We start from the raw sequence: 26,658 nt of genomic DNA on the forward strand, positions 1-26,658 counted from the left end.
TTCTTTGGTTCTATTCTGTAATTCTTGGTCTCCAATGATAATAACAGAACCTAACATTTATACGGAACTTTATGGTTTACAAAGCACCTGACATATTGATTCTCATAGTAATTCTGTGAAGAAAGAACTTCAATATCCCTATTTTGCAGACGATGAAAATGAGATGGTGACTTACCCAATGTTATGCAGTAAAAGTTTAGACAGAGGCTTTCCTCACTCCAAGTCCAGTGCCTTAAATCAACCTAACTAGTTAAGTTGTGACAAAGTAGTCAAGGAAATCAAAGACAGAAAGGCCCAACATGTACCTAAATCTTCATAGGACCCTTTTTATGGTAGCAAAGAACTAGAAACAAAGTAGATACCCATCTATCAGGGAAGGGCTGGGCCAATTGTTCTGTATAAATGCTATAGAATATTATCATGCTGGAAAAAAATTAATAAGAATTAAGAAAAAACTAAGCAACTTGTATAAATGAATGCAAAGAAAATTGAATAGAATAAAAATAATCTACACATGATTTCAACAATGTTAACAAAAAGAACAGTCAAATGAAACTAAATTCATTACATAAAAAAGAAACAAAAGAGAGTCAAGGGTTGGAAAACAAATTTTCATTTATTTCATGACCAATTGATTCCTTCTCCTTTATTAAACCATTGTTTTCATTGTTAAGATTTTCCTTTTATAACCATACCATTCTTTCTTTCTTTTTTCCCTTTTTTTCAGTCCTTTCTATTTTCCATTTTTGTTTCCTTCCTTACTCTTTTTTCACTTTTTTTTATTCTTTCTTCCTTTTTTCTTCTTTTCTTTTTTTTTTTTCTTCCTGATTTCCTTTTTCCTTTCTTTCACACCTGAGATATCATTAGAGTTGGGAGCTTATCTTCTCTACCAATACAGATTGATAATTTCTCCAATTTATAGTTCTAGACGGTTTTCTAGAGGATTGCCCAGAGCATTGGAAGATTAAGGTAAGGCTACCCAGGTACCACCACCAGTAGGTGACAAAAGTGGAATCTGAACTGAGTTCATCCTGATTCTGAAGCTGGCTCGTTTACCAGTAAAGGCTGCATTTCCATATCAGTATATCTAAGAAAATATTACTAGTTTTATTAGAAGAAGCCAAAGCAGCAAATGATTGACTGATTGAGAGCAGAATTTCACAGTATACACAGACTTTTTTTTAAAAAACAGAAAATCTCTTATTTGAAAATATAAGTTTACAAAAAGTTTTTTAAAAGCATCGTGATTTCAAACGCAAAATCATGTCTTATTCTCACTAGATTTCTTTCAATGTACATTCAAAACAGCATTTAGTTGTCATTTTATTATTGAAGAGGACAAAAATCTCAGACCTGTTCTGGAATAATGTTAATTGCTCAGAGACATAATCAATGTTGTCAGATAGTTTTGTGAAGAAATCTTCAAAGAAAACAAAGGAAATAAGCACTCAAGGATTGTCAGAGAAAGAGATCAAGACAAATCACCTAACTTTTTTGTTTTTAATCTTTAAAATGAAGGATTTGGATTAAATAGTTTCTTCTAACTCTAGATCTCTAATCCATAGAAAGAAGAACTGCTATAGACAGCCAAATCCCACAACAGGATAAAGTAAAAGAAATCAAATAATGATTTATTATAGACAATTAACATTTAAGGCTATTAGACTTCGAAAAAGTTATTAAAGGATTATCACAACAAATGGTGTGAGCATTTTGGGTTGGGGGGGGGGGTACAAGGTCATAGAGATTCAAAGATTTTTTTAAATGACCAAGACATTACCTGAGACTTGGAGAAACACAATATATACATAAATAAATACATAATAGAAGGTGGTTAGTCATTGTAACAAAGTATTCTATAAATTTTGAAAAAAGAGAGAGTACTTTTAAGTGATGGGATAAAAAAAAAAAACTTCATAGTATAGGACTATTTATCAGGGTTCTCATTTATTCCAGATCTTTAACTTTTTTATGTCATGGCCTCCTTCAGCTATCTGGTAAAGACTACAAACCCTTTCTCAAAATCATGTTTTCAAATGCATAGAAAAATCTACATAAGATGACAAAGGAAACCAATTATATTAAAATAGTTATCAATTTTTTTTTTAACATTTACAGACTACAGGTTAAGAATCATTGTATTAGATGGTATTTCTTTGAGGTAAATACTTTGAAGTATCTACTTCTCTATTCTCTTACTTAAAAATATAAGTTTACAAAAAGTTTTCTAAAAGCATCATTACTTCAAACACAAAACCATGACTTATTCATCACTAGATTTCTCTGTTCTCTGTTCACTAGTTCATTAGAATTGTTAAGTTCTTTCCCAATGCTAAGATCTTCTGAATAACACATAATTTTTCACAAGCACCTCTGAGACATAAAATGAGGTAAATCTGTGTTTCTGACCCTTTGGGTGGAGACTTTATCACTAAGCAGATTCAAATTCATTGTGAAGGCTAACCCAACAACAACAAACCCTGCCACTGGCCCCCAGTATTTCTAGGGCTACAAATACATATAAGCATAAAAGGATCTCAAAGAAGTATCATCCTCAATAAAAACAGCCAAATAAGTTTGTAAAAGAGCTTGCTGTCGACAGGCTAGAAGTACTAGCACTGCTGGGCAGATGTGAGAGTATTTAAGTCCTGCCCATGCATCTTAATAGCATACGTAAAAAATCAGCATATAAAGTATTCTGAATTATACAAATGGTATACTCCCAAATGTGACCAAATGTTCTTTGTGTTTTAATTATATATGTGTATATATTTACATGTATATTCACACGTGTGTATATATGTATATATTTAAATACAAAGTCAACAAGCATTTACGAAGTGCTTTCTGTGTGCTAGCAACAATACCAAGCAGATACAAATTTTGAAAAAGGTACAGATAAGAGAATCTGAGTTCAAATCTTGCTTGAACTACTCAGTAACTAAGTTTACTTTACAGGGTCTCAGTTTTATCATCTTTAAAATGAAGAGGCTAGATGAGTTTTCAGATCCTTTCCACTATTAAATCCTATAAGCTGGTGTTTTTGTATATGAGAAAGGAGAATGTTAAGCTTCTAAAGCTAACCCATGTTTCTAAAGCCTGCTCCCATGACTGTCTGAAAGGCATAAATGTGGATGCAGGAATCCTTTAATAACTTTTTTGGAGTCTAATAGCCTTAAATGTTAGTTGTCTATAATAAATCCTAATGGTGATTAGATTTTTTTTAAGTATGATTAAAATAAATTCATGTAAAACCATTATATTACAAATTAGATATTACTAAGTACTAACAAGGCTTTATTCTGCTTTTTTTTGTGTGTGGGGGGGAGATGTTTTGTTTTATTTTTGGACTGAATTGTGACTTTATCAGCATAAGGAACATTGAGCAATTTCCTTTAATGCAGATTGGCTCCCTTTTTGAAAATTATAGTGTTAGATAGTTATTGCAGAAGGCACGAAGACTAAAAGACTTATCTAGACTTATATGTAGCAGAGACAGGAGACTGAATACTATGATTTCCTATATTTGAAACCAGCTATCTATTTATTTCTCCAACTAAATACTTTAAAAAACAAAATTATATCGATAATTTGTATTTTTATGTCACTTACATTTCCTAATAGTTCCTGTTGTCCTACTTTTCCAAGAGAACCATCCTTTGCAGCAAAATATAAAAACAAAGAAAAAAATTTTAACAAAACTAACCAATATTTTGAAAATGCTGACAATTACAGTAGTCTACCCATAGTATCCCACCTCTACAAAGAAGTATGGTATGGTAGGAGAATTATTACCTAACATGTCCCAGGTCGTAAGGGCTAGGCTTGCTTTTTTTAAGATTTCACACAATTCAAGACTAGTTTTTCCTTAAAAACTATTGAAACTGTCCCTGAGATTTATACATAAGAATATAAAAGAGATCTACCCATGTGGAATCTCGGACCATTCCAGATCCATGTGCTGTCTCCTTGTTGGGTATGCTTTAAGTAAACTTTGTATGTCCTAAGAGTGCTTCATTTTATTCCAGTATCAAACCTAAATTACCAGAAGACTGTTCTGAGTCAGACCCAACCTATTAAAGAGAGGAGATACCCTCTGATATCTTTTCTTTGGTGCCAAGTTTGACCGTTATAATTTTGCAGAACACATTTTCAATGTCTTCCATCTGTATTATTACTATCACTTTATATGCCATTTTCCTCATTCCACTCAATTAACCTTGAATCAAATTACATATCTTCATATGCTTTTGTATTTTCATCAAAGTTCTAATTTATTATTCTCCTGACAAATAAAAATCTAATTCCCAATTTTTTTTGTTTTTTGTTCTTTTTTTGTAAAAATGATTATTAAATAAACTGAATACAGTATTAGAAATCATCTGAGAATGTCAAGGCTCAGAGTTATGGGCTACTTCTTTTTTAAAGGAAGCTGTGCAGAAAATGGCATGATGAAACAGATTTAGGAGAATTGTTTTTCAAATAATGAGTCAGAATGAAAGTTGCTACTGTTTTCTAAGACACTTTTGGAGACTGGAAACCAACTACTTTGTAAGGCAATCTTTCCTATTTTGGGTTACATTAAGTTTTATAAAGCCCTTCCTTATATATTTTCCAGTTAAAAAGCAGAATTCTCAGAAGTTCAGCAGTTGGTGATATTATCCCAATTTTACAGATATGATCATTGAAGTTCACAAGAGTTAAGTAGCTAGCACCTGTGGTCATATAACTTCTAAGTGTTAAGGCTGTGCTGGAATCTAGATCTCAGCTAAGTCCAAGGCTAGTGCTCTATTGTATTTTTAAAACTACAACTCAAACATAACTGAACTATTCCCATTTCACCCAACAAGGCATCCTTAGGAATTCAGAGCATTTTAATAAAAATAACATGAAGTTATCTTTTTATGAAGAAAGTACAGAAACAGCCAAATGTCACAGATTTTTCCAGTTAGTAGAACTGGAAAAGAGAAGATCAGTCTTCAAGTATTTAAAAAGTTCTCATATCCTTATGGCAGAAGGATTAGATATATGTCACACCACTCCAGAGAAATAAACTAATTCCACTGGGTAGTGAATGTAGATAGCCTAGGTTTTTAACTTACTATAAGACAAACCTTTCCCCTGATCAAAACTATCCAAAAATAGAATAAGTTGCATCACAAATTAATGAGAAACTTCACTTCAAGTAGAGTTTGCATGATCGTCTGTCATCATAATGCAAAGAAATTCATTGGTGGGATTTCCTCTAGACGAACTCTTATTTGATTTTTCTTTCCCTTATTTGAGATTTTATCATTCCATAAGGAAAAGAAAATCCTCTTCTCATAGTAGAGAGACATCAGATGGCACCGGGAATATAACTTTTTTCCGTAGGGTAAAAGCAGGCTGGGGCATCTGTTTCATTTTCCCCCTCTCATCAACAGCCTGTTTGCTCACGTCATTATTGACCATTGTTAGGATGGTTAAGATGTCGTCTTCTCTGCAGGGGAGGGAAAAGCTTTAGTTAGAAGTCAAAGAAAAAAACAGTGTGTTGCGAGTTTTTTGTTGTTGTTGTTTTTTAACTTAATAGCATTTTATTTTTTCAATTACATGTAAAGATAGTTTTCAACATTAGTTATTTTTGTTTGTTTATTTTTGTTTTTTTGCAGAGGCAATTGGGGTTAAGTGACTTGCCCAGGGTCACATTCAACATTCGTTTTTTGTAAAATTTTGAGCTCTGAATTTTTTTCTCCCTTCCTCCCTTCCCACCTCCCTCTCCAAGATAGCAAGTAATCTGATATGAGTTATACATGTACAATCATTTAAAACATTTCCATGTTAATCATTTTATGAAAGAAAAATCAGAAGAAAAGAGAAAAACCATGAAAAACAAAAACAAAAACACAAAAGGTGAAAATGATATGCTTTGATCCACATTCAGTCTCCATAGTTCTCTCTGTGGATGTAGCTGGCAATTTTCCATCCCAAGTCTATTGGAATTGTTTTGGGTCACTATATTTCTGAGAAGAGCAAAGTCTGTTACAGTTGATCATCACACTATTTTAAGAGCAGTGTGGTGTTATTCAACCTGTATCAGATTGCTTACTGTCTTGGGGAAGAGGGAAAAAAGGAGAAAAAATTGGAACACAAGGTTTTGGGAAGATGAATAATGAAAACTATCTTATGCATATTTGGAAAAATAACATTCCATTTTAAAAAATGAAGTGAATCATTAAAAAAAAAAAAGGGCAGTGTGTTTGTAATGGAAAGAGTGATGGAATTTGAGTCAGGAGAAACCTATATTCCAATCTTGACTGTGATACTTGGGCAAGTCATTTAAGTGAGGCTCAATTCTCCTATCTAAAAAATGGAGATGTTCATAGTGTCCAAATCATAGAGTTGTCAAATTAGATAATATATGTAAAGTGTTTTGCAAACCGTAAAAGAGTATATTAATGTCACTCATTAGTGACATAAAAGATGACATGATATAGCAGATAAAAGGTTCTAGTCCTACCTGTGACTCAGCCTGTGACCCTCAACAAATTGCATAACCTCTCACCTCACCAGACAAATTCTCCAAAAACAATAAGATGGGTTTTGCACTTGGGAGAGAGAGAGGTATATTGAGAGAAATTATTTTTGTGCCAAACACGGAGCTATAGGTATTTTACAAATACTTTCACATTTGATCCTCACAGTGACCCTGGGAGATGGATGGTATTATTAGTCTCATTTTACAGATGAGGAAACTGAGATAGGTAAAGATTAAATCATTTGCCCAGGAACAAATCTAGATAATAATATCTGAGGCTGGATTTATACTTGAATCTTCCTGCTTTCCAGACCCAGCATTCTCAGTACACTATAATGCCACATAGATGGAGCTAAGTTTGATTTTTTTTTTTTAATGCAAAAAGGGTGCTCTAGAGTTGAGAAGAAAATTAGTATAGAGAAAACAAAGGAAGAAGAAACAGCTTCCTAGAGAAAGGGAAGGAAGGTTGTGATTTGGTAATTAATTAACGGGGGTAGGAGAACCAGGAGCATGTACAATCATGTTAGGGGATCCAGGGCAGATTATTAAAGAGGAACTTATAGTCAACAGTAACAGAGAAAACAAGGAAGGAGAAGTCTAAATGGTGAAAAATGAATAGATCTGGCTATTTAAAAGTCACTGCTAATCTCTGCAAGCATAGTTTCAATAGAGTAATCTGACAGAAATTATATTCTTAGAATATGATACTGTGGGGAGGATTATCCCCATTTTATAGATTTGAAAAGTGAGGCATCTTGAGGTTGTGACTTGATCAAGATCATATAAATTGACAGGAACAGAATCCTGATCTCCTAATGCTATCTCATTTACATTTCTTTGTAGTGCCACAGTGTCTCTAATGAACCATGACTCAAATTTAGCTTTTTACAGTGATATTTATTTAGATATTTATTATTATTCTCTTCCTGGTCATGGACAGGAATGAATATTCTCCTGTATCATTCTTTATGTGGGATCTATAAACCTATCAATCATTCAAACAATAATCATTAACTAATTGCCTACCATGTGGCAAGGCACAGCGCTGGGTGCCAAAACTACAAAGATAACATAAAATAGTCATTGTCCAAAAGGAGCTTCCATTCTATAAAGGGAATACAGCACTTATCAGAAAGTGGTGGCCCACAAAGAGTTCTTTGTTCTGGGCCAAGGGGTCTTGATTTTTTTATGTTTCATGGCAAATCCTTTGGCAATCTGGTAAAACCTATGGACTCCCTCTCACAATATTTTACTATTTACATTACCAATTGAAGGAAAAGCTAAATTTCAATTAGAGACTAGGGGAAATAAAGATATAATTTTTTCCCCCATCCACCTTCACAAAACTCCTGATAAGAAGCCCTCAAGCTAGTTAGTTGGTCACAAGCTTTATGAGTAATAATAATAACAATATTTATATGTCCTATAAGGTTTGCAAAGAGCTTAATAAATATTATTTTATGGTATCTTCACAACAATTCTGTAGGATTAGATGTCATTATTACCCCCATTTTAGAGATAATAAACTGAGGCAGGAGAAGATTGAGTAATTTGCCCAGGGTCACCATGGGTTATGTGTTTGAGGCAGGATTTGAACTCAAGACTCTAACTACTGTGTCACCCCCTTGACTCTAGAACTAAAGCTTTATCTTGAACCACAGGGCAGTAGATTGTTATACCCTTTTCAGTAGCAATGGCAATACCAATATATTATTGATCTGAGTGTTTATTCATTACCCATCATCTCTAGAGGTTTCCCATTATTTTGAACCCAGAATAAACTGACTGACATCATCAAGCAACCCAGAGAGAGTACCTTGGTACCAAGTGTTTCAGATGATGGCAGAGGGCTTGAATATACCAGGAACCTTTCTCTACATGTCGCACAGCAAAACAGCCATCAACGGTGGCCATCCCAAGAAGAAAATCTGCTTCCGTTGGAATGTACATCTGAGGAATATTCTTGGGGACAGAAAGCGAGTTATTGATACTCTTAGCATCAGCTTCAAGAAGCACGCCTTCTTGTGCATCTCTGCCTTGACAGGCTTGGAAGAAAAAGAGTTTGGGTTTGTTAATCAGGCCTGGGCATTGCTTGGCTGTGAAGTAGTTTAGGAGCTCCTTAATTGCTATGCTCTTTTCATCCGAGGAGTACACACAACCAGAGTCACCATGGGTAAGGATGCAGCAAACAAAACAATCACTTTCTTGGTGCTTCGGGTCATTTCTACACAAACGCAGAATATTTTCCATTTCTTCTTTTGTTTTATTCTCATGAATTATCACGGTGAATCCAAGCCACTTAAAAACACTCCTCAGTTCACCTGTTAAAAGGATTTTGTTTTGGTTTTTTTTTTTTTTTTTAGCAAAATTCCAGAGTGAATCCCCCCAAAACATTGAATTTTTACTCTTCATATATACTATAGAATTCCTACTCCCATCCAAGACGATGGATAGAGCATTGGGTTTACAGTCAAGAAGATGTGAATTCTAATAATAATTTGTATAATGGCTACTTTGAATCAAGTATTATGTTAACTGCTATACAAATATGATCTCATCTAACCCTAGTATCAATACTGGGAGACAGATGTTCCTAATATTAGCCACATTTTATAGTAAACGGAGGCAGAGAAATGACTAGCTTAATAAGTATCTGATCTTCTTGACTCCAGAATGATTTATACCTGCACAATCTAGCTCCTTTATACTGCCATCCTAACATTTCATAGATTACAGCTATAAAGGATTTTTGAAGTCATGAAGTCCATCAAGTATGTTGAATGGAATTGTTGAAATTCAACAACAACAAAACCCCTTTTCAAAATCCATTCACTTCCATTTGATCAATAGCACCTAAACTCCATACCTGCATCTTTGCAACTTCCTTTCCTGGAGTTCATGGTCTTGAACATAAAGTTGTTGAAAATCATGCAGAGACCTCTGTGTTTACTAGTCATCTCATATCGTGTTGCCTCCTTAGGAGAAGAAACCGTAACAAATTACAAAAATTCACACTCCCATCATGTAGTTCCCAAACAACCACTCCCCTGATTCACGGATGGGGAAGGGGGAAATGGGGAAAGAGAGGAGGAGGGAAGGGCAATTTTACAAGTATAATTTTACTCCTTAGCTGAAAGCCTCTGACCAAAATGTGTACTCTTAGGTTTCTAAGACTTACTGAAGATAGCTAAAGATCCTGATGGTAAATCAGAGTTTTGGCAAATCTTGAATCATAGAGGTGTGGTAATCATTACCACTTCAGATTTTGTGCCATAATTCCCTTTTATTATCCTGACTCAGTTTCCCTAATTGTCCTGCCTCAGTTTCCCTAAATTGTCCTGCCTTGGTTTCCCTGAATCGTTCTGCCTCAGTTCCTAATTGTTCTGTTCAATCCGCAATTCCACCCCTCCCTCCTAATCATGATGTTCCAGATAAGGAGAAAGACCTTTTATCTTAGACATCATGACCCCAGCCCTTCCCTACTTATCAAAATGTCTGGTGCCTCCCCCTACTCTGTCAGAACTGGATTGATAATCTGTTCCCACTCTCAGTGCTTTGACTCTGCCTCTGCCTCTGTCTACTCCTGTAGATGAACCATGTATATAGATACTTCATGGGAAGCACACATTAAATGCTGGGTGCTTTGGACATCAGCCCTGGGGCAGCATGCCCCCATTTTTATCACTGTATTTCAAAGTAAATGATTTCCTTTGCAATTCTCTGCATTTTGTTTTAGTCACTGTACCAGGCTGCCAAAGGAGTACATGGGTACAAATAAGATTAAGAATTATTGTCTTAAGACCTAAAACCCTCAATGACAAGCATTCAGTTTTACTAAATATTTAGTAAATTTTACTAAATATCTTCATTTTCTCTTGGCAATTTTAAGTTTTATGGACACTCTTTCCCCTCTTCTGTACTTGAAAAGTTCTGTGATTTCATCTGTGGCTACCACCTCCCTTGATCAAGGTCAAGGAGTCCCTCCCTCTCCCAAGACTAGGACATTACATATATTAAAACAAAAATTGAAGAAATGTAATGCTCAGTTCAAAATCATAGTGTACAAATAGTTCAGATGGCTGGAGGAATTCTTTGTAAAAATATTGGTGCTCTGACCAACGGCCAAGTGCTAATTGGTGGAGGCTAGAAGGAGAACTGTGATGACTCACAGCTTGATCTTACTTCCTTATCCAGCCCTGCTCCAAAGGGTTCATTACCATGATATCCAGCATTTCCTGCTAAGAGTTGTTCTCTATTCCTTGCTCCATCCCCACCCCCAATTCCTGAAGGTACATGAGTTGCCTTCTCCTGTTGCTAAAGGAGTGTCCCTTGTGTAGCTGCCACTCCTGCCCCATTCTGCCTTTAAGGGACAGATTAGGGAAAAACTCTCTAGTTATGACACTTCAAATAAGAATAGGATTCTTGTAGAGGACATCAAAGACTAGATAAAATCTTTCTGGAAGAGATTTTTTTGGCAAATCTTGAATCATGAGGTCCCAGATCTGGTTAGGAGATATCTGGGTTCTGCTAGGAAGAAGGCTTATATCATCCCTGTACAACTTGTATAAAGGAAAGGTTTCTGTTTCCTTAGGATTAATGGAATCTCACAGCTGTTGACAGGAGGGATGGCTGCCTGCCTTTGTTCTGCTTGTTTGTTATTCTTTCTGGCCTTCTTTCTGTTATCATTTTGTATATTTTTAAAGTGCTTCAGTGACCCTATTTTCCTTATTTTTTTTCCTTCCTTTCTTCATGCCTTTCTTTCCTCCTTTCTTTATGGTTTCCTTCACTTCTTACTTCTTCCTTCCTTTCTTTTTTCTTTCCTTCCTTTCTCTGTCCTATCTCTAATGTCGTTTATTCTTATTAAACAAAAGGGAGAGAGAAAGAGAGAGAGAGAGAGAGAGAGAGAGAGAGAGAGAGTGAGTCCTTGTAAAAATATGCATAATAAAGCAAAATAAATTCCCACATTAGCTATGTCTGAAATTGTATGCTTCATTCTGGATCTCTCTGTCAGGAAATAGATTAGTATAATCCATGATCAGTCCTCTGGAATACTGGATGGTCGTTAAATAGATCAAAATTCTTAAATTTTTCAAAATTGTTTTGTTTAATGCTATCATATAAAAATTATTCACCTGGTTTTGCTCACTTCATTCTGCATCAGTTCATGCAAAGGTTCCCAGATTTCTCTGAAACTGTCTTTCTCATCATTTCTTATACCATAATAATATCCCACTGCATTCAAATACCACAGTTTGTTCAGTCAGTCCCCAATTGATGAGCACTTTCTTAGTTTATAGTTCTTTGCTATAATAAAAAGAACTACTGTGAATGACTTTGTACACATGCATCTTTTTTTTCCTTTCCTCTCTGGGTATAAACCAAACGAGAGTTTTGCTGGCTTAATGAGTATGTGCAATTTAGTAACTTTTATGGCATAGTCCAAGATTGCTTTCCAAAATGGCTAGACCAATTCATAGCTCTGCCAACAATACATACACATACTCCTATGTTTCCTATATCCCTTCTAACATTCTTCATTTTCATTGTTTTTATCTTTGTCCATTTGATGGGTGTGAAGTAGAACTTCCCAGTTGCTTGAATGTGCATTTCTCCAATTCTTAGCTATTTGGGAATGTAGAATTACTCCTTCTCTTACTAGAAACCCTTAAACTTGAGATTGCTGAGGAAGCAAACTTTTAGTTAGTATTGTTGCTTGGAAAATCCCCTCCTCCCTCTAAGAGGCTAAGATTTGGGAACTCCCCTTACGTGACCACATTTCCCATCTCCTAAAATCTTGTGATTAGACTGTTGCAACATACATTGACTGCAGCTTCTCCAAATGACTCACTTTGGTAGATCTACAATATTTAAAATGTACAAATGAATTGAATTAAAGTGGGCATATATATACACCTCACTAGAATAAAAAGTGTAGTAAAAATATATATATTATAATTGATATAACTGATATGACCATACATATAATTTCTATAATACAATATAACCTAATAGCTATAACATAATTGCATGACGTATATAAGTAAAAGATAAAATATCAGTAAAAAGATCTCTGCCCTTAGAATCACAGGGCTTCAATTTGAATTTCCCCTCTGCCACTTACTACTTATTTGACCCTGACCAAGTCACTTAAGTTCTAGGTTAGATATTTTTCAGGAACTTTGACTGAGCTTATAAGGGATAAAGTAAGTGCTCCCAGCCTCTCCCTGAGACACTGAGTTCTTTCTTTTACGTTGGAAACCAATCTTTAAAAAATCACATTTGTCAACAAAGTCTGATTTGGCTCTCTTTGTAACCTTTTATTCTGGGCCTGTTTCCCCTGTAGCTCTGCAAACAGCCAATAGAGCTTCCATGACCTGTGGAAGGTTTTGATCTGGACTATTGCCCTTACCCCAGGGCCGGGCCCGAGATGAGGACTGGAGGGAAGCATGAGGAAATGGGCATGATTCAGACAAGTGTGAGGAGTGCATGGGAGAAAATGTTTAGTTGCAGAGCTATAGTTCAAGAGATACACATCAGCTGAATTTCTAAGAAAAAGAATTACGGGTTGATTATTCAGGCACAACAATAAATTCAGGATCAAATCAACAAATGATAAAATAATAAAAGCTAACATTTATATACACACACATATGTGCCAAATACTGTGCTAAACCCATTACAATTATTATCTCATTTAACCCTTATAATCAATTCTGGGAAGTAGATATTTTCATTATCCCCATTTTATAGATAAGCAAACTGAGGCAAACAGATTAAGTGATTTGCCCAGGATTACACAGCAAAGAGTCAGAGGTTGAATTTGAACTCAGGCCCAGACCAGCATTCTATCCACTGTGCCTCTTAATTGGCCTAAGATAGGAACTGTATTCAAGGGCATCCAAATAATATAGCAACAGACCAATAATACAGTCATACTGATGATATCAAAAAGAACTAGAAACAGAGCAGATTTTTCTTTGTAACTGGCTGCTCCCCAAACTCAAAATATTCTCCTTTTTTGTCTCTTATCTCCTGGATTTCTTAGTTTTTTCAAGTCTTAACTAAAATCCTACTTTCTTCAAGAAGCTTTCCCAAATCCCCTTAATGCTAATTAATACCTTCACTCTGAAATTATCGCCAATTTGCCCCTTATATCGTGTTTGTACATAGCTACTTGAATGTTGTTTCCCTCATTATATTATGAATGTCTTGAGGATAGAGACTATTTTTGCTTTTATTTGTATATCACACTTAGCACAGTGCATAAAACAAAATAGGCTCTTAATCAACACTGGGTGATTTGTCTAGAAAGACAGCCTAAGTCCTCCTGAAAATTCAGTGTTATTAATGACAATCAGCATCTTTTCCTCATTTGTTTCAGAAGATGAGAAAGTTAGAATCAGTTAATAAATTGAAAACTTAAGAGAATATGTGTTTTAAAAAATTCAATTTCAAGGGACAGCTAGATGGCACAGTGGGTAGAGCACTGGACTTGAAATCAGAAGGAATGACTTCAAATTCAGCCTCAAACGCTTAAGACTCACCAGCTGTATGACGTGGGCAAATCATTTAACCCCAATTATCTCACCTCTCTCCCAAAGAAATCAATATCAAGATCTCAAAATCATTACTGACTAAATAAGGAAAATATTTAAGAAAGTATTCAAACCTCCTTGTTCTCTTGAAGAGATGTTTTCCATAAGCACTCATCAAGGCCTGATGCAACACTTAACTTTTTCTCCTCTAGAAAGCAAAAAATACAAAATTTTGAGTCTTAAATTACTTTTTCCTGAATGGCACAAAAAGTACATTCTATATAAAATGCTTCAATTCCCCTAATGGCTTATGGTGTTTAGCATTTGACAAGCCAAATAAGTTGTGCCATAGTGCACAGAGCTGGAGTCAGGAAGACCTGAATTCAAATTCAGCCTCAGACAGCTACTAGTGTGTGATGCTGGGAAATCACTTAACTACTGTCTTCCTCAGTTTCCTTAATTTAAAATGGAGATAACAATAGCAATCCCTCTAATCAAGGGTTGTTGTGAGAATAAAATGGTTTACTATGTATTAAATTCTTTGTTTTCAGTCATGTCCAATTTTCCAAGATCCCATTTGAGGTTTTCTTGTCAAAGACATTTGAGTGGTTTGCCATTTCCTTCTCCAGCTCATTTTATAGATGAGAAAAGTGAGGCAAATATGGTTAAGGAACTTACCAAGGATTACACAACTGCCAAGTGTCTGAGGCCAGATTTCAATTTGGGAAGATGAATTTTCCTGATACTCTATTCACTGCACTACTTATTTACTCTACTCACTATTAATATTATTTTAATCATTTAATAATTTAATTTAATAAATAAATTTAATCATTTAAATTAATTATTTGATCATTTAATAAGTGATATAATTTTAATCATTTTATCATTTGAATTAAATTAAATAAATTTAATCATTTACTTAGAGTACACTAAACTTCATATAAAGTTTTATAATTAAGAATATTTTTTTCCTATACAGATATCTCCAGGATCTTTACAACAATAATTAAGGAATCTTTACAATATAGCAGCTACTGATAGGTGTCAAATATACCCCTTTTTAACACAACTAGCACTGGAAATAAATACCACTACCACAGCCATTATCAGAAATTTTTGGCCACAAGAAGAGCAATACAAAATATATTTGATAGCTTCTTATTGAATGATTCTAACTATTTAATTAATAATAAATATGTAATATTGTATTTAACATACTTTAACATATTTAACATGTATTGGTCAACCTGCCATCTGGGGGAAAGGATAGGGGGAAGGAGGGAAAAAGTTGGAACAAAAGGATTTGCAACTGTCAATGCTGAAAAATTACCTATGCATATATCTTGTAAATAAAAAGCTACAATAAATAATAATAATAATAATAATAATACATATGTACTAAACTCAATTATTTCTATATCTTTTGAAGGATCAGAAGTATTGTCAGCATCCTGGGACAAAATCCTGATGACTCAGACCTCTTAATGGATTTGGCTATAATGACAAGTCAAAATATTCAAATAGATATGGAATCATAGAATTCAAAATATGGTTTTGACTAATTCCAATAGATTTGGAATGGAAAATGCCATTTGTACCAAGAGAAAGAACTATGGATATTGAATGTGGATTGAAACATACTATTTTCATTAGAAAAAAATTTTTTTAACTTTTTTTCTTGTGATTTTTTCTTTTGTTCTGATTTTTTTCACAATATGACTAATATGGAAATATGTTTAAAATGATTGTACATGTGAAACCTATATCAGATTTCTTGCTGTCGTCTTGGGGAGGGAAGGAAGGAGAAAAAAAATATGGAACTCAAAATCTTACAAAAATGAAAGTTGAAAGCTATCTTTACATGTAATTAGAAAAATAAAGTACTGTTGAAATATATATATATATAGTCTTGTCTTTCTGCTCTAATGAAAAGCCAGCTCTTTCTGAATCTGTACTAACTCCTTATCAGACAAAAAGAATTAATGAAGAAAGGGATAGGAAAAGAGCAAAAGATGGGAAGAGGAAGGATGAAAGAAGAAAGGAGAAAGAGGGAAGGGACCAGGAGGCCAAGATTGCAGAATTGTAAAAAACAGAGCACCACTCTATGAAATTTCTCCAAACATACCTAAAAAATTCATCAGCCTGAATCCTGATGCAGAAATCCAGAAAACCCTCCAGGGAGTCCTGTCTGGGTCAACATAGGGAGACAGACTGGAAGGTCTTTGGACACAGGAAACAGGTGAGACTGGGTTAGCTTGGGAACACATCCAAAACCCAAAACCCACATCCACCAGACCCATTTTGGGGCAAAGTGACTGTAATAGATGCAGACTAATAACTTTGTTACCCACCATCTGGTTCAAAGGAGGCAATTGGGTGACTCAGTGGATAGAGCTGAGCCTGAAGTCAGAAAAATCCAAGTTTAAAATATGACCTAAGACATTTACTATCTTTCTGACCCTGAGTAAGTAAGTAAAAAAAAAAAAAGAACTATTTTTTTTAATCTACTGAAGAAGGAATGGCAATGCCATCCAGTATCTCTGACAAGAAAACTCCCTGGATACTAGCTGTGTGAGTGTAAGGCATTTAAATCTGATTGCCTCCAAAAAAGAAAAAGAGAATTCTATGGATGAAGGATCTGACCCTACTGAACAGCAATAGCCCAGTTCAAGTCTTCAGAACTTGAGAAGGAGACCTGACTAACTATGGGGGTGGAGGATGAGAGATAGGGTTCATATTCAGTGTTAGGAAGGTTTGGGGAGGTTATGGAGAAAGGAGGAAATTCAGAAGTTAGCAACTGTAAGAGCAATCATGATGATGACATGACTCAGAATTCAGACCGCAAGCAGGGTTTCATTTATAGCATCTAGACTGATTAACATGCAGAAGAATAACTAGGGTAAGAATTCCAGACCAAAAGAGATCTATAATCTGCCACTCTAAACAAGTTTTTCAGCTCGCTGATACGGACACTCTAACAGGAACCTAAAGTTGCTCAAAACTAAACCCAGGACAGTTACTTGCCAAGTTCTGATTAATGGACCACAATCGGACATTGCCCAGGTTCAGAGCACTTGGGAGGGGAAAAAACCTTCCAAGTCACCAGCCTGTCCCTCACATTCTGAATAATACAAGAATCAATACCTTAAGAAAGCAGAAACAAGACTAGCACTAACAAAATCGAAAGACAAGAAATAGGCTGAAAGAATGTGCAACTACATAAAGAACTCTACTATAATCATCATCAATGGCATGTATATCATACCTACTATGTACCAGGGACTGTGCTAAGTACTTTATAAATATTATCTCAATTGTTCCTTAAAGCAACCCTGAAAAAAGCAGATGCTATTATCATTTGCCTTTATAATTGAGAAAAGTAAGATAAATAAAGTTTAAGTGACTTTCCCAAGAAATGTAAAAAGGTAAGCATAAAATTATCCATATATATATATACACATATATATATAGAAAATAAAAGGTTTTAATTTAAAAAATAAAATAAAAAATGATGAACAACAACAACAAAAAGAAACAAACATTTATATATCCTATACTGTGTGTTAGGAACTGTGCTGAGTGCTTTACAAATGTAAATTCATGGATCTACAGCTCTGGTAAATCATTTTTAAAATATAATCTGCAAGAAATAAGTTCATTGGGATCCTCTATATCTTTTGTTCAATAGTTTAATACTAAAGTTTTATTACACTGTAGAATACTGGGGAGATGACTTTTGTATTAAAAAAATGTATGGGGGTAGAAAAGTAGAAATAGAGGGTGTTGGTTGATATAATGTTTTCTATCACCTTATTTAAAAAATTGCTATAGCTTGTTTTTTCAGTGCTTATGGAACTAATCAGTATGATTTTTAAAAATTGGGGGGGGAGGGGAAGGTAAGCATAAGTGCACAATGATAAAAGACTAAAAGACTACTTATAGTAAGTGACTGATGCAAATTTGAACTCAAATCTTCCTAACACAAAGCTCAATGCTCTATCTATGGAGCCACTTAGCTGCCCTCTAAAAAGAGCTATTATGCTATCAGGGAAACCTAAGACACAAATCCAGAAAAAGAAGATGACTCCAAAATATCTACAAGCTACAAGCAAAGCCTCAAAGAAAATCACTGCTTTAGCACAAACTCAGCTAAAATGCCTGGAAGAGAGTTAGATTTAGGAAAACTTAGAAAAAAGAGTTTTTAAATGTTTTTATAAATGGAATGAGAGTGCTTGAGGGGAAAACTAGGGGAAGAGAGGATTGAGAGAAAAAATTGGAAAGTGAATTAAGAGCTTGGCACAAAAGGTACAAAACCTTGTTTAAGTAACAAATTCCCTGAAAATGTGAATGGATCGAAAAAAAGCTAATGATTCCACAAGGCAAAAAAAAAATATTAAAGCAAAGTCAAAAGACTAATCAGATGGAAGAAAATTGGGGTATCTCCTTACAAAAATGACTTAGAAAACAGATCAAAGAGAAAAAAGGAATCATTGAACTATCTGAACACTAATCAGAAAAAACCCACCCTTAAACATCCTAATTTAAGAAATTTCAAAAGAAAATTGACAAGATTTCTTGGGCCCAAAGGGCAAATAGTGGAAATAAAAAGAATGCATCAGGTACATTCTAAAAGAAACCCCAAATGAAAAGTGCTTCCAGGACAGATCAAAATACTACAAAAAACCAAAACGAAAAAATTCAAGTACTGAGGAGTCATTATCAGGATAACACAAGATTTAGTGGCCACTATTATAAAGAAATGTAGAACTTGAAATATGGATATTTTTGGAATGTGATATTCTACAAGTCAAAGAATATTAGCTTATAGCCAACAATTACCAAGCAAAATTCAATATAATACTACAGAAGAAAAAAATGGATTCTTAAAAAATGAAATAAAGGATTTTCAAAAATTCCTAATGAAAAGATCAGAGCAACATAGAAAATTTTAAAGTTCAAACAGTATTAAAGAGAAATGTAAAAAGATAAACATAAATGCTCACTGATAAAGGACTAAACAAGGATAAACTGATTATATTCAAATATGTGAATATGATGTTCCCCTTCTGAACTTAAAATCATCAGAGTTAATAGAGGGAGTCTAATTAGACAAGGCCTGGCAGGAATTCTGTTATGCCTTGATGTTCTTTAAAAAAGAATGGAAAGAGAGGCAGCTAGTGGCATAATGGATAGAGCACAAGCCCTTTGGTTTTTTTCAAAAGAGAGAATAAAAAACAGATCACTAGTATCAAAAATGAAAAAAATATAAGTGCCACTAATGAAAATGAAATTAAAGCAATTACAAGGGGTTATCTTGCCCAATTATCTACCAACAAATTTAACAATTTAGGCTAAATGGGAGAATATTTACAATATTTACAAAAACAAAAACTGCCAAGATTGACAGAAGAGGAAATAGAATATCTAAATAGAGCTATTTGAGAGAGAGGGGAGAGAAATTGAACAAGTCATAAATGAGCTTCCTAAGAGAAAAGTATCAGGACCAGACAAATTTACATGTGAATTCTGTCAACATTTAAAGATTAACTAATTCCAACACTAAATAAATTATATAGCATAATAGGTAAAGAAACAATTCCCATCGAACTTTTTTTATGAAACCAACATGATAGTGGTACCTAAATTAGGAAGAGTAAAAACAGAAAAATAAGATTAGAGGCCAATTTCATTAATGAATATAAATGCAAAAATCTTAAAATACTAGTTTAAAGTTTCAACAACCTATTTTTATTTTATTCTTTTTTAATAAAGCTTTTTATTTTCAAAACATATGTATAGATAGTTTTCAACATTGACCTTTGCAAAATCTTGTATTCCAAATTTTTTCCCTTCTCCCCATCCCCTCCCCTAGATGGCAAGTAATCTATATATGTTAAACATGTACAATTCTTCTATAAGTATTTTCACAATTCTGCTGCATAAGAAAAATCAGATCAAAAAGGAAAAAAATGAGAAAGAAAACAAAATGTAAGCAAACAACAACAAAAATTGAAAATACTATGTTGTGATCCACATCCCGTCCCCAAAGTCCTCTCTTGATCAACACTCTTATTACAAAGGTTTTTACATTATGCTCAAGCAGGCTTTATACCAGGAATGTAGGGATGGTTTAATATAAGGAAAACTTTTTAACATAATTTATTACATCAATAAGAAAAGGTTTTTTTTCTTTTTTTATTATTATACCTTTTTATTTACAAAACATATGTATAGGTAATTTTTCAACATTGATCCTTGCAAAACCTTCTGTTCCAAGTTTTCTACTCCTTTCCCCCATCCTCTCCCCTAGATGGCAGATAGTTCAATACATGTTAAATATGTTAAAGTATATGTTAAATCTAATATATGTATATATATATTTATACAGTTATCTTGCTGCACAAGAAAAATTAGATTTAGAAAGAAAGAAAAAAACCTGAGAAGTAAAACAAAAATGCAAGCAAACAATAACAGAAGGAGTGGAAATGCTATGTTGTGATTCAACTCATTTCCCATAATTCTCTCTCTGGGTATAACTGACTCTCTTCATTACTGAACAATTGGAACTAGTTTGAATCATTAGAAAAGTTTGGGGTTTTTAAAAAGACTATATCAATACATACAGGAAAGGTTTTTGATAAAGTCCAACAATTATTTCTATTAAAATATTTTAAAATATTGATATTCATGGATTTTTCATTAAATTGATTTTTTAAAAAGAATTTATCTAAAACCATCAGCAAGTATTATTTATAATGTACAAATGTAATTATTTGTAACGGTAAGTTAGAAACCTTTCCGTAAGATCAAGTATGAAGCAATACTACTGTTACCAATATTATTCAGTATTATATTGAAAGCCATAACGATAGCAATAAGAAAAGCCCTATGGCTCTCTGAATACAAGTACAATACACAAATACAAATACAAATACAAATCTTAGTTCCCAGGTTACCTATGGTGCAGCATAAAATATTATCCACAACACTGCTTACTATTTAAAATAAACCCATAGTCTAGCATAATTTCAAAAAGTCAGTAATTTACCTTTCTCGGTTTTGTATTGGTTGATCCTTTTTACAAGACTTTTTGACAAAGACTTGCATACGGTCTCCAACAACTCCAGATTATTCTCACTTAAAAGTTCTTGTTTCTCCAAATATCTCAAAAGACTTAAAAAAGTCTGAAAGAGAATCAACATTTGTATATGGGCTTTATCTTTATCTTGGCTATTTTGGTTACATACATGTGGGGAAAAGCATAGGGAAGTCATTCACAACTATGCTAAGAATTTTTTAGTTGAGCCTCCCAGGTATACTTGAAATGGATGCTGAACCTACTGCTTCTGCATCCTGAGACTGAGAACGTTATTTCCATTTCAGCTCTGTCTGTAGTCAAGAGGTATGTTGCCAGCTCTTCACTCCCTAACACAGGGATACACAGCCCCCAGATATGCCGCTTTAAGACCTTGACAATTTGACAAATATAAAACTTAAAGAAATATTATCTTATTTGCCTGTCTGGGAAAGAAATTTCTTTGTGGATTTTTATATAAATATGTGTTTCTGAAACTGCTTAGCGCTGATTCCCCTTTCTGATGGGGTTCAGCCACTAGCTAGCAATAAACATTTTTAAATTTTCATTGTTTTGGCTGTCCTGTATTTTCTCTCCCCGGGCACTTCACACTCTAAGGCAAACAGGAAAGGGAATATGAGAGAGAATGGCAGAAGGCAGGCAGAAGATTGAAAGTTGAAGTAGCAAGATCATAGCATATGAGAATCCATACACTTCAAATGAGTAACTACAGCAGACAAATTAAAAAGAAACAAAACTCCTGGGCTGATTTTAATTGTTTTTTAAGACTAACTTACACATTACATTGCTGTTTCCCTTTTTTATTTTATGTTTTTGGAAAGAGAGGAAGAAAGCAGGTGAATAGCTTTTGTAATAGCGTTCCACGAGTAGACAATCTACACAAGCAGAAACAGAAAGGGTAAAAAAATTAGAAAAATAGTGAACTTCCCAACTCACCTTTGGTGTCTTTGGAATATCCTTATTCAGGAGAAATTTTATATGATCAAAATTTTCTGTTGTGATTTCCTCCCCCAGATTATAAAGCATGATTCTACAAAACAAATTCAATGCCATTAATAATGAATACTCTGTAGACGGAATGGTCTGTTTCTATTTGGTCATTTTTCAATCATATCCAATTCTTTGTTACTCTATTTGGGGTTTTCTTGGCAAGACACTGGAATACTTTGCCATTTTCTTCTCCAGCCTATTTTACAAGTGAAGAAACTCAGGCAAACAGGGTTGTTAAGTGACTTGTCCAGGCTCATGCAAATTGTAAATGTCTGAGGTCAGATTTGAACTCCAGGTCTGACATTCTATCCACTATGGTGGCACTTAACTGCACTGACATAACAGAGAGACCAATTTGTATCTCCCTTCATTTCCCTTATTCCCCTACTAATGGGTTCAATTGATATGAGACTGAGAAAAGGCATAATCTAAAGAGGTTTCAAGTGGACTTGACCTGACTTAGCATATATAAGGTGCCTGAGTCTATTCCAAAGATTCTTCTTTATAATTTTCAGTATAGGATCATCTTCCCAAGTTCCTGGAGAAGAACCAGGGAGTACTACCAGGGAGACCATAAACTCCATGAAGGCAGAGACAGGGCCTTAGCAGAATTTTGTATCCTTCTTCTTTCCCTATACACCTAGGCCACACATGTCAGATCCAGTGCTTTTTTTATTGTTTATTTATTTTTAATACTTATTTTTTTATAAATCATGTTGGGAGAGAAAAATCAGAGCAAAAGGGGAAAAAACATGGGAAAGATTAAAAAAACAGAAAAAAAGACATGAACATAATATGTGTTGATTTACATTGTCTCCTGAGTTCTTTTTCTGGATGACATTTTCTGCCCAAAGTCTATTGGGATTGCTTTGGATCACTGAACTATTGAGCTGAATCAAGCCTTTCAGAGTTGATCATCATACATTCTTGCTGTTATTGTGTGCAATATATTCCTGGTCCTGTTTGTTTCACTCAGTATCAATTCATATAAATCTTTCCAGGCTTTTGTAAAATCAGTTTGTTCATCATTTTTAATAGAACAATAATATTCCACTGCCTTCATTGTTCAGCCATCTCCCAATTGATAAGCATCTACTCATTTTCCACTTCTTTGCTACCACAGAAAGAGCTGCTATAAACATTTTAGCACATGTGGGCCTTTTTCCCTCCTTTATGATTTCCTTGGGACACACCAATAATGGCACTGCTGAGTCAAAGGGTATATACAGTTTGATAGTCCTTTGAACATAGTTCCAGATTACTCTCCAGAATGGTTTCACCAACTCTACCAACAATGCATCAGTGTCCCAGTTTTCCTGCATCCTCTCCAACATTTACCATTATCTTTTCTTGTCATCTTAGCCAATCTGTGAGGTATGAGGTGGTACCTCAGAGTTGTTTTAATTCACATTTCTCTAATCAATAGTAAATCCAGTGCTTTTTATACAATGGAAACAATAAATGTACCCATTTGACAATATACCCAAATGACAAAAAATGTTTTATTGACTTTTGAATTCTAATAAGCATACAATAATGCCTAAGTATATATTTAGCCCTTTGTCATAATTAAAACCCTCCAAAAAACCAATCCAATTGTGGTTTACGCAAATATGGAGGACTGGGATATATCACTTTCCCTGGTATACACATTATGGTACTGTTTCAAATGGTATGTGCAGAGGGATGTTCTAAGGCAGTCTTGTCTTTTCTTTCTCCCACTCTGCTCTGGATTCAGCTGTCAAAGAATGCATGAGAGCCTGTCAAAGCAGAGGGATACATGGATGGTTTCCTTCCTCTCTTAATAACAAGACTTTTCTCTCCTTTTTCATTATGCTTTGGTACTTAATATTTCCCCCTCCAAATTCAAAAGACATAGAAATATCAGTCAGCAATATAGAGAATAAATCTAACACTGAAGGACACAACTTTAGGGATGGAAAGTCCATTAAATCAACCAATCAGTTACTTGCCATCTTACTTAGAGTCTTGGACAAGATATTATGTCCTGAAACCTTCATTGGATTAAAAACAACCAATCAATAAAAGGTTTGAACTAAGTTCATCTTTATTCACTCAGTCATAGGATTTTATACATAGACTTTATTTATTTTGCTGAGGCAATTGGGATAAAGTGACTGCCCAGGATCACACAATTAGGAAGTATTAAATGTCTAAGGACAGATTTGAACTCAGGTCCTCCTGACTTCAAGGCTGATGCTCTATACACTGCACCACCTAGCTGCCCCCTACACAAACTATTAAAGTCATTATTTTGAATTTTTAAACCTCTAATTTTAGTGCCCTGGTGCAAAGTCCCTATTATCTTACCCTAATTACAGTTCTGCAAAGAAGTTTTCTGTGGATAGCATAGAAAAGATAAGAGTTAAAACCCCACCAAAGTGGGTGAAAGCGTAAGAAGGAAAGTAATTCCCCTCAAATTAGCCCAAATAACAGAAACCTTACCTGTATGGGGAGATTATTCCTTTGGTAGAAAGTTCTTTCTGTACTTTTTCCTTTGTGTACCCAATTTGATGTAGTAGACATTGTTGCTTAATTAGGAAGAGGAGCTCTGCTATCAGGAAACAATTTTCTTTATTCAACAAATCTTCACACATTAATTTCCCAAACAGCTGGTACGCAGAGTCTATACTCTCAAGATTCTTAAATGAGATCAAGTCACTACAGAGAAACTTAAGAGCCTCTACATCATCATGCCCCAAATTTTCATTGATGAAAAGAAGCTTCTGATGAAACTCAAGATTATTGTCACCTTCCATATTGATGCAAGATCTTGGCATTTAATGTAAAACAATAACTTTCTGAAACAACAAAAACAAAGAAGTCTTTCCAATGTTAAACTCATTCATCTCTTGGGAGAGAGATTAAATGAAGAGGAAGCAGAATCAATTGAATATTTCAGTTTCCAGAATTATCAAAATGATCAAAATTACCTTGTTTTAAAATACATATAACATATATGTAAACATACACACACATATTTTATATCCTTTATGTTACTCAATAAAATATAAGCTTTTTGTAGGCAAAAATGAATTAATCTTTGTCTGTGTATGCCCAGCACCTAGAACACAGTAGATACTTCATAAATAGTTGTTTGATTTTGGTTTGGTTTTCGGTGATTCTAAAAAAATTCAATAAACAAAATAAAGATTTAGTGATTTAAAAAAATAAATGATTAACTTCCATTGTTTTCTGATCAGGGATGTTTTATTAGCCTTTCTCTCTTTGACCACCTCTCTTTATAAGAGGAGACCTTATAAAATTTTCCCATCTTCACCAAAACATTAAACAAAGCCTACTAATGTACTAGTACTACATGCTAAGATAGATAATGTTGGTAAATAACACTCACATCATAATTCCTCTGTAACTTAATAAACAGATAGCCTGTAAGGATTACCAAGGCTAAAAAATTATATAATTGAGGAAATTGAGATAAACAGAGCCAAGTGACTTGCCCAAAGTCACACAGTTAGTAAGTGTCTATGCTGGATTTGAATTTAGGTTTTTCTGATTTCAGGCTCAGTGCTCTATCCACTGCACCACCAAGTTGTATGAATATGCTGCAGTAGAGCTTGATATTTTATCCACTGCCTTCTATCTATGTTATAAACATAGTGCTGATATCTAAACCAATAAAAAATAAAGCAGAGAAAAACTACAGACCACTAATCACAATGAATAATGACATTAAAATGTTAAATAAAATGTTAGCAAGTAGGATATAATGACATATTAGAAAAATGATACATTATGACTAGGTTGGGCTGGAAAACAAGCAAAAAAAAGTGAATAAAAAACATTTTTAGTTAATGTTGGAAAAATTACCCATGCATGTGCTTTGTAAATAAAAAGCTTTAATAAAAAAAAAAACCACTTTTAAAACTATGTGATCATATCAATTGATATTTAGAAAGCTTTTAACAAAATCCAGCTTCTATTTCTACTACAAATTCTACAATCCATATTAGTAAATGGGCTTTCATTAATATAGCAAATAATAACTATTGAAATCAAAGAGCACACATTATGTGTAATGGAGAAAAGTTAGCCTTTCAATATGATCAGGGGCAAAGGATACCCACTGACACCACTACTATTTAACACAGTACTCAAGATGCTATCATAAGACAAGAAGAGAAATTAAGGAAATAGACATTGCAAAGAGAAAACAACATCATCACTTTTCACAAACTAAATGATGATTGTTTTTATAAAACCCTAAGGAATCAGAAATTAAAATAAGCAATTCAACAATATTGCAGGTTATGAAATAAATTCACATAACTCATTAGCATTCTTATATGTTTGCAACAAAACTTAGGTGAAAAAGCTAGAAAGAGAAATTCCATTTAAAATAATTAGAGAAGCTATAAAATATTTGAGAATTTATTATATGAATCCAACAATAAAATTTTTTTCAGAAATAATCTAAATAACTATTTAAAAAGTCAATTGCTTGTCAGTAGGTCAAGTTAATATAAAAAATAAATAAG

General features: G+C 33.9%; 1 protein-coding gene across 1 annotated transcript; it reads right to left on the bottom strand.

Moving 5' to 3' along the window:
• Positions 1 to 597: 597 nt before the first annotated feature.
• On the bottom strand, positions 598 to 24,954 carry CASP10 (caspase 10). The gene is made up of 7 exons (XM_051983791.1): positions 24,605 to 24,954; positions 22,085 to 22,178; positions 21,101 to 21,236; positions 14,184 to 14,257; positions 9,381 to 9,489; positions 8,331 to 8,835; positions 598 to 5,479 (listed from the first exon to the last, which is right to left on the bottom strand). The coding sequence occupies exons 1-7, from the start codon at positions 24,937 to 24,939 to the stop codon at positions 5,323 to 5,325; spliced, it is 1,410 nt and encodes a 469-aa protein (XP_051839751.1). The 5' UTR covers positions 24,940 to 24,954; the 3' UTR covers positions 598 to 5,322.
• Positions 24,955 to 26,658: the final 1,704 nt, after the last annotated feature.

The sequence above is a fragment of the Antechinus flavipes genome, chromosome 3, assembly GCF_016432865.1.
Source record: "Antechinus flavipes isolate AdamAnt ecotype Samford, QLD, Australia chromosome 3, AdamAnt_v2, whole genome shotgun sequence".
In the NCBI taxonomy this organism is placed as follows: domain Eukaryota; kingdom Metazoa; phylum Chordata; class Mammalia; order Dasyuromorphia; family Dasyuridae; genus Antechinus; species Antechinus flavipes.

What these genes read in the sequence shown, in the direction of transcription:
- CASP10 (XM_051983791.1), bottom strand. Translation starts at nt 24,939, where the DNA reads ATGCCAAGATCTTGCATCAATATGGAAGGTGACAATAATCTTGAGTTT. An exon ending in CCAATACAAAACCGAGAAAG is followed by an intron (nt 14,258 to 21,100) that starts GTAAATTACTGA and finishes TTTGCTTTCTAG; the next exon opens with AGGAGAAAAAGTTAAGTGTT. An exon ending in CTCTTCAAGAGAACAAGGAG is followed by an intron (nt 9,490 to 14,183) that starts GTTTGAATACTT and finishes TCTTCTCCTAAG; the next exon opens with GAGGCAACACGATATGAGAT.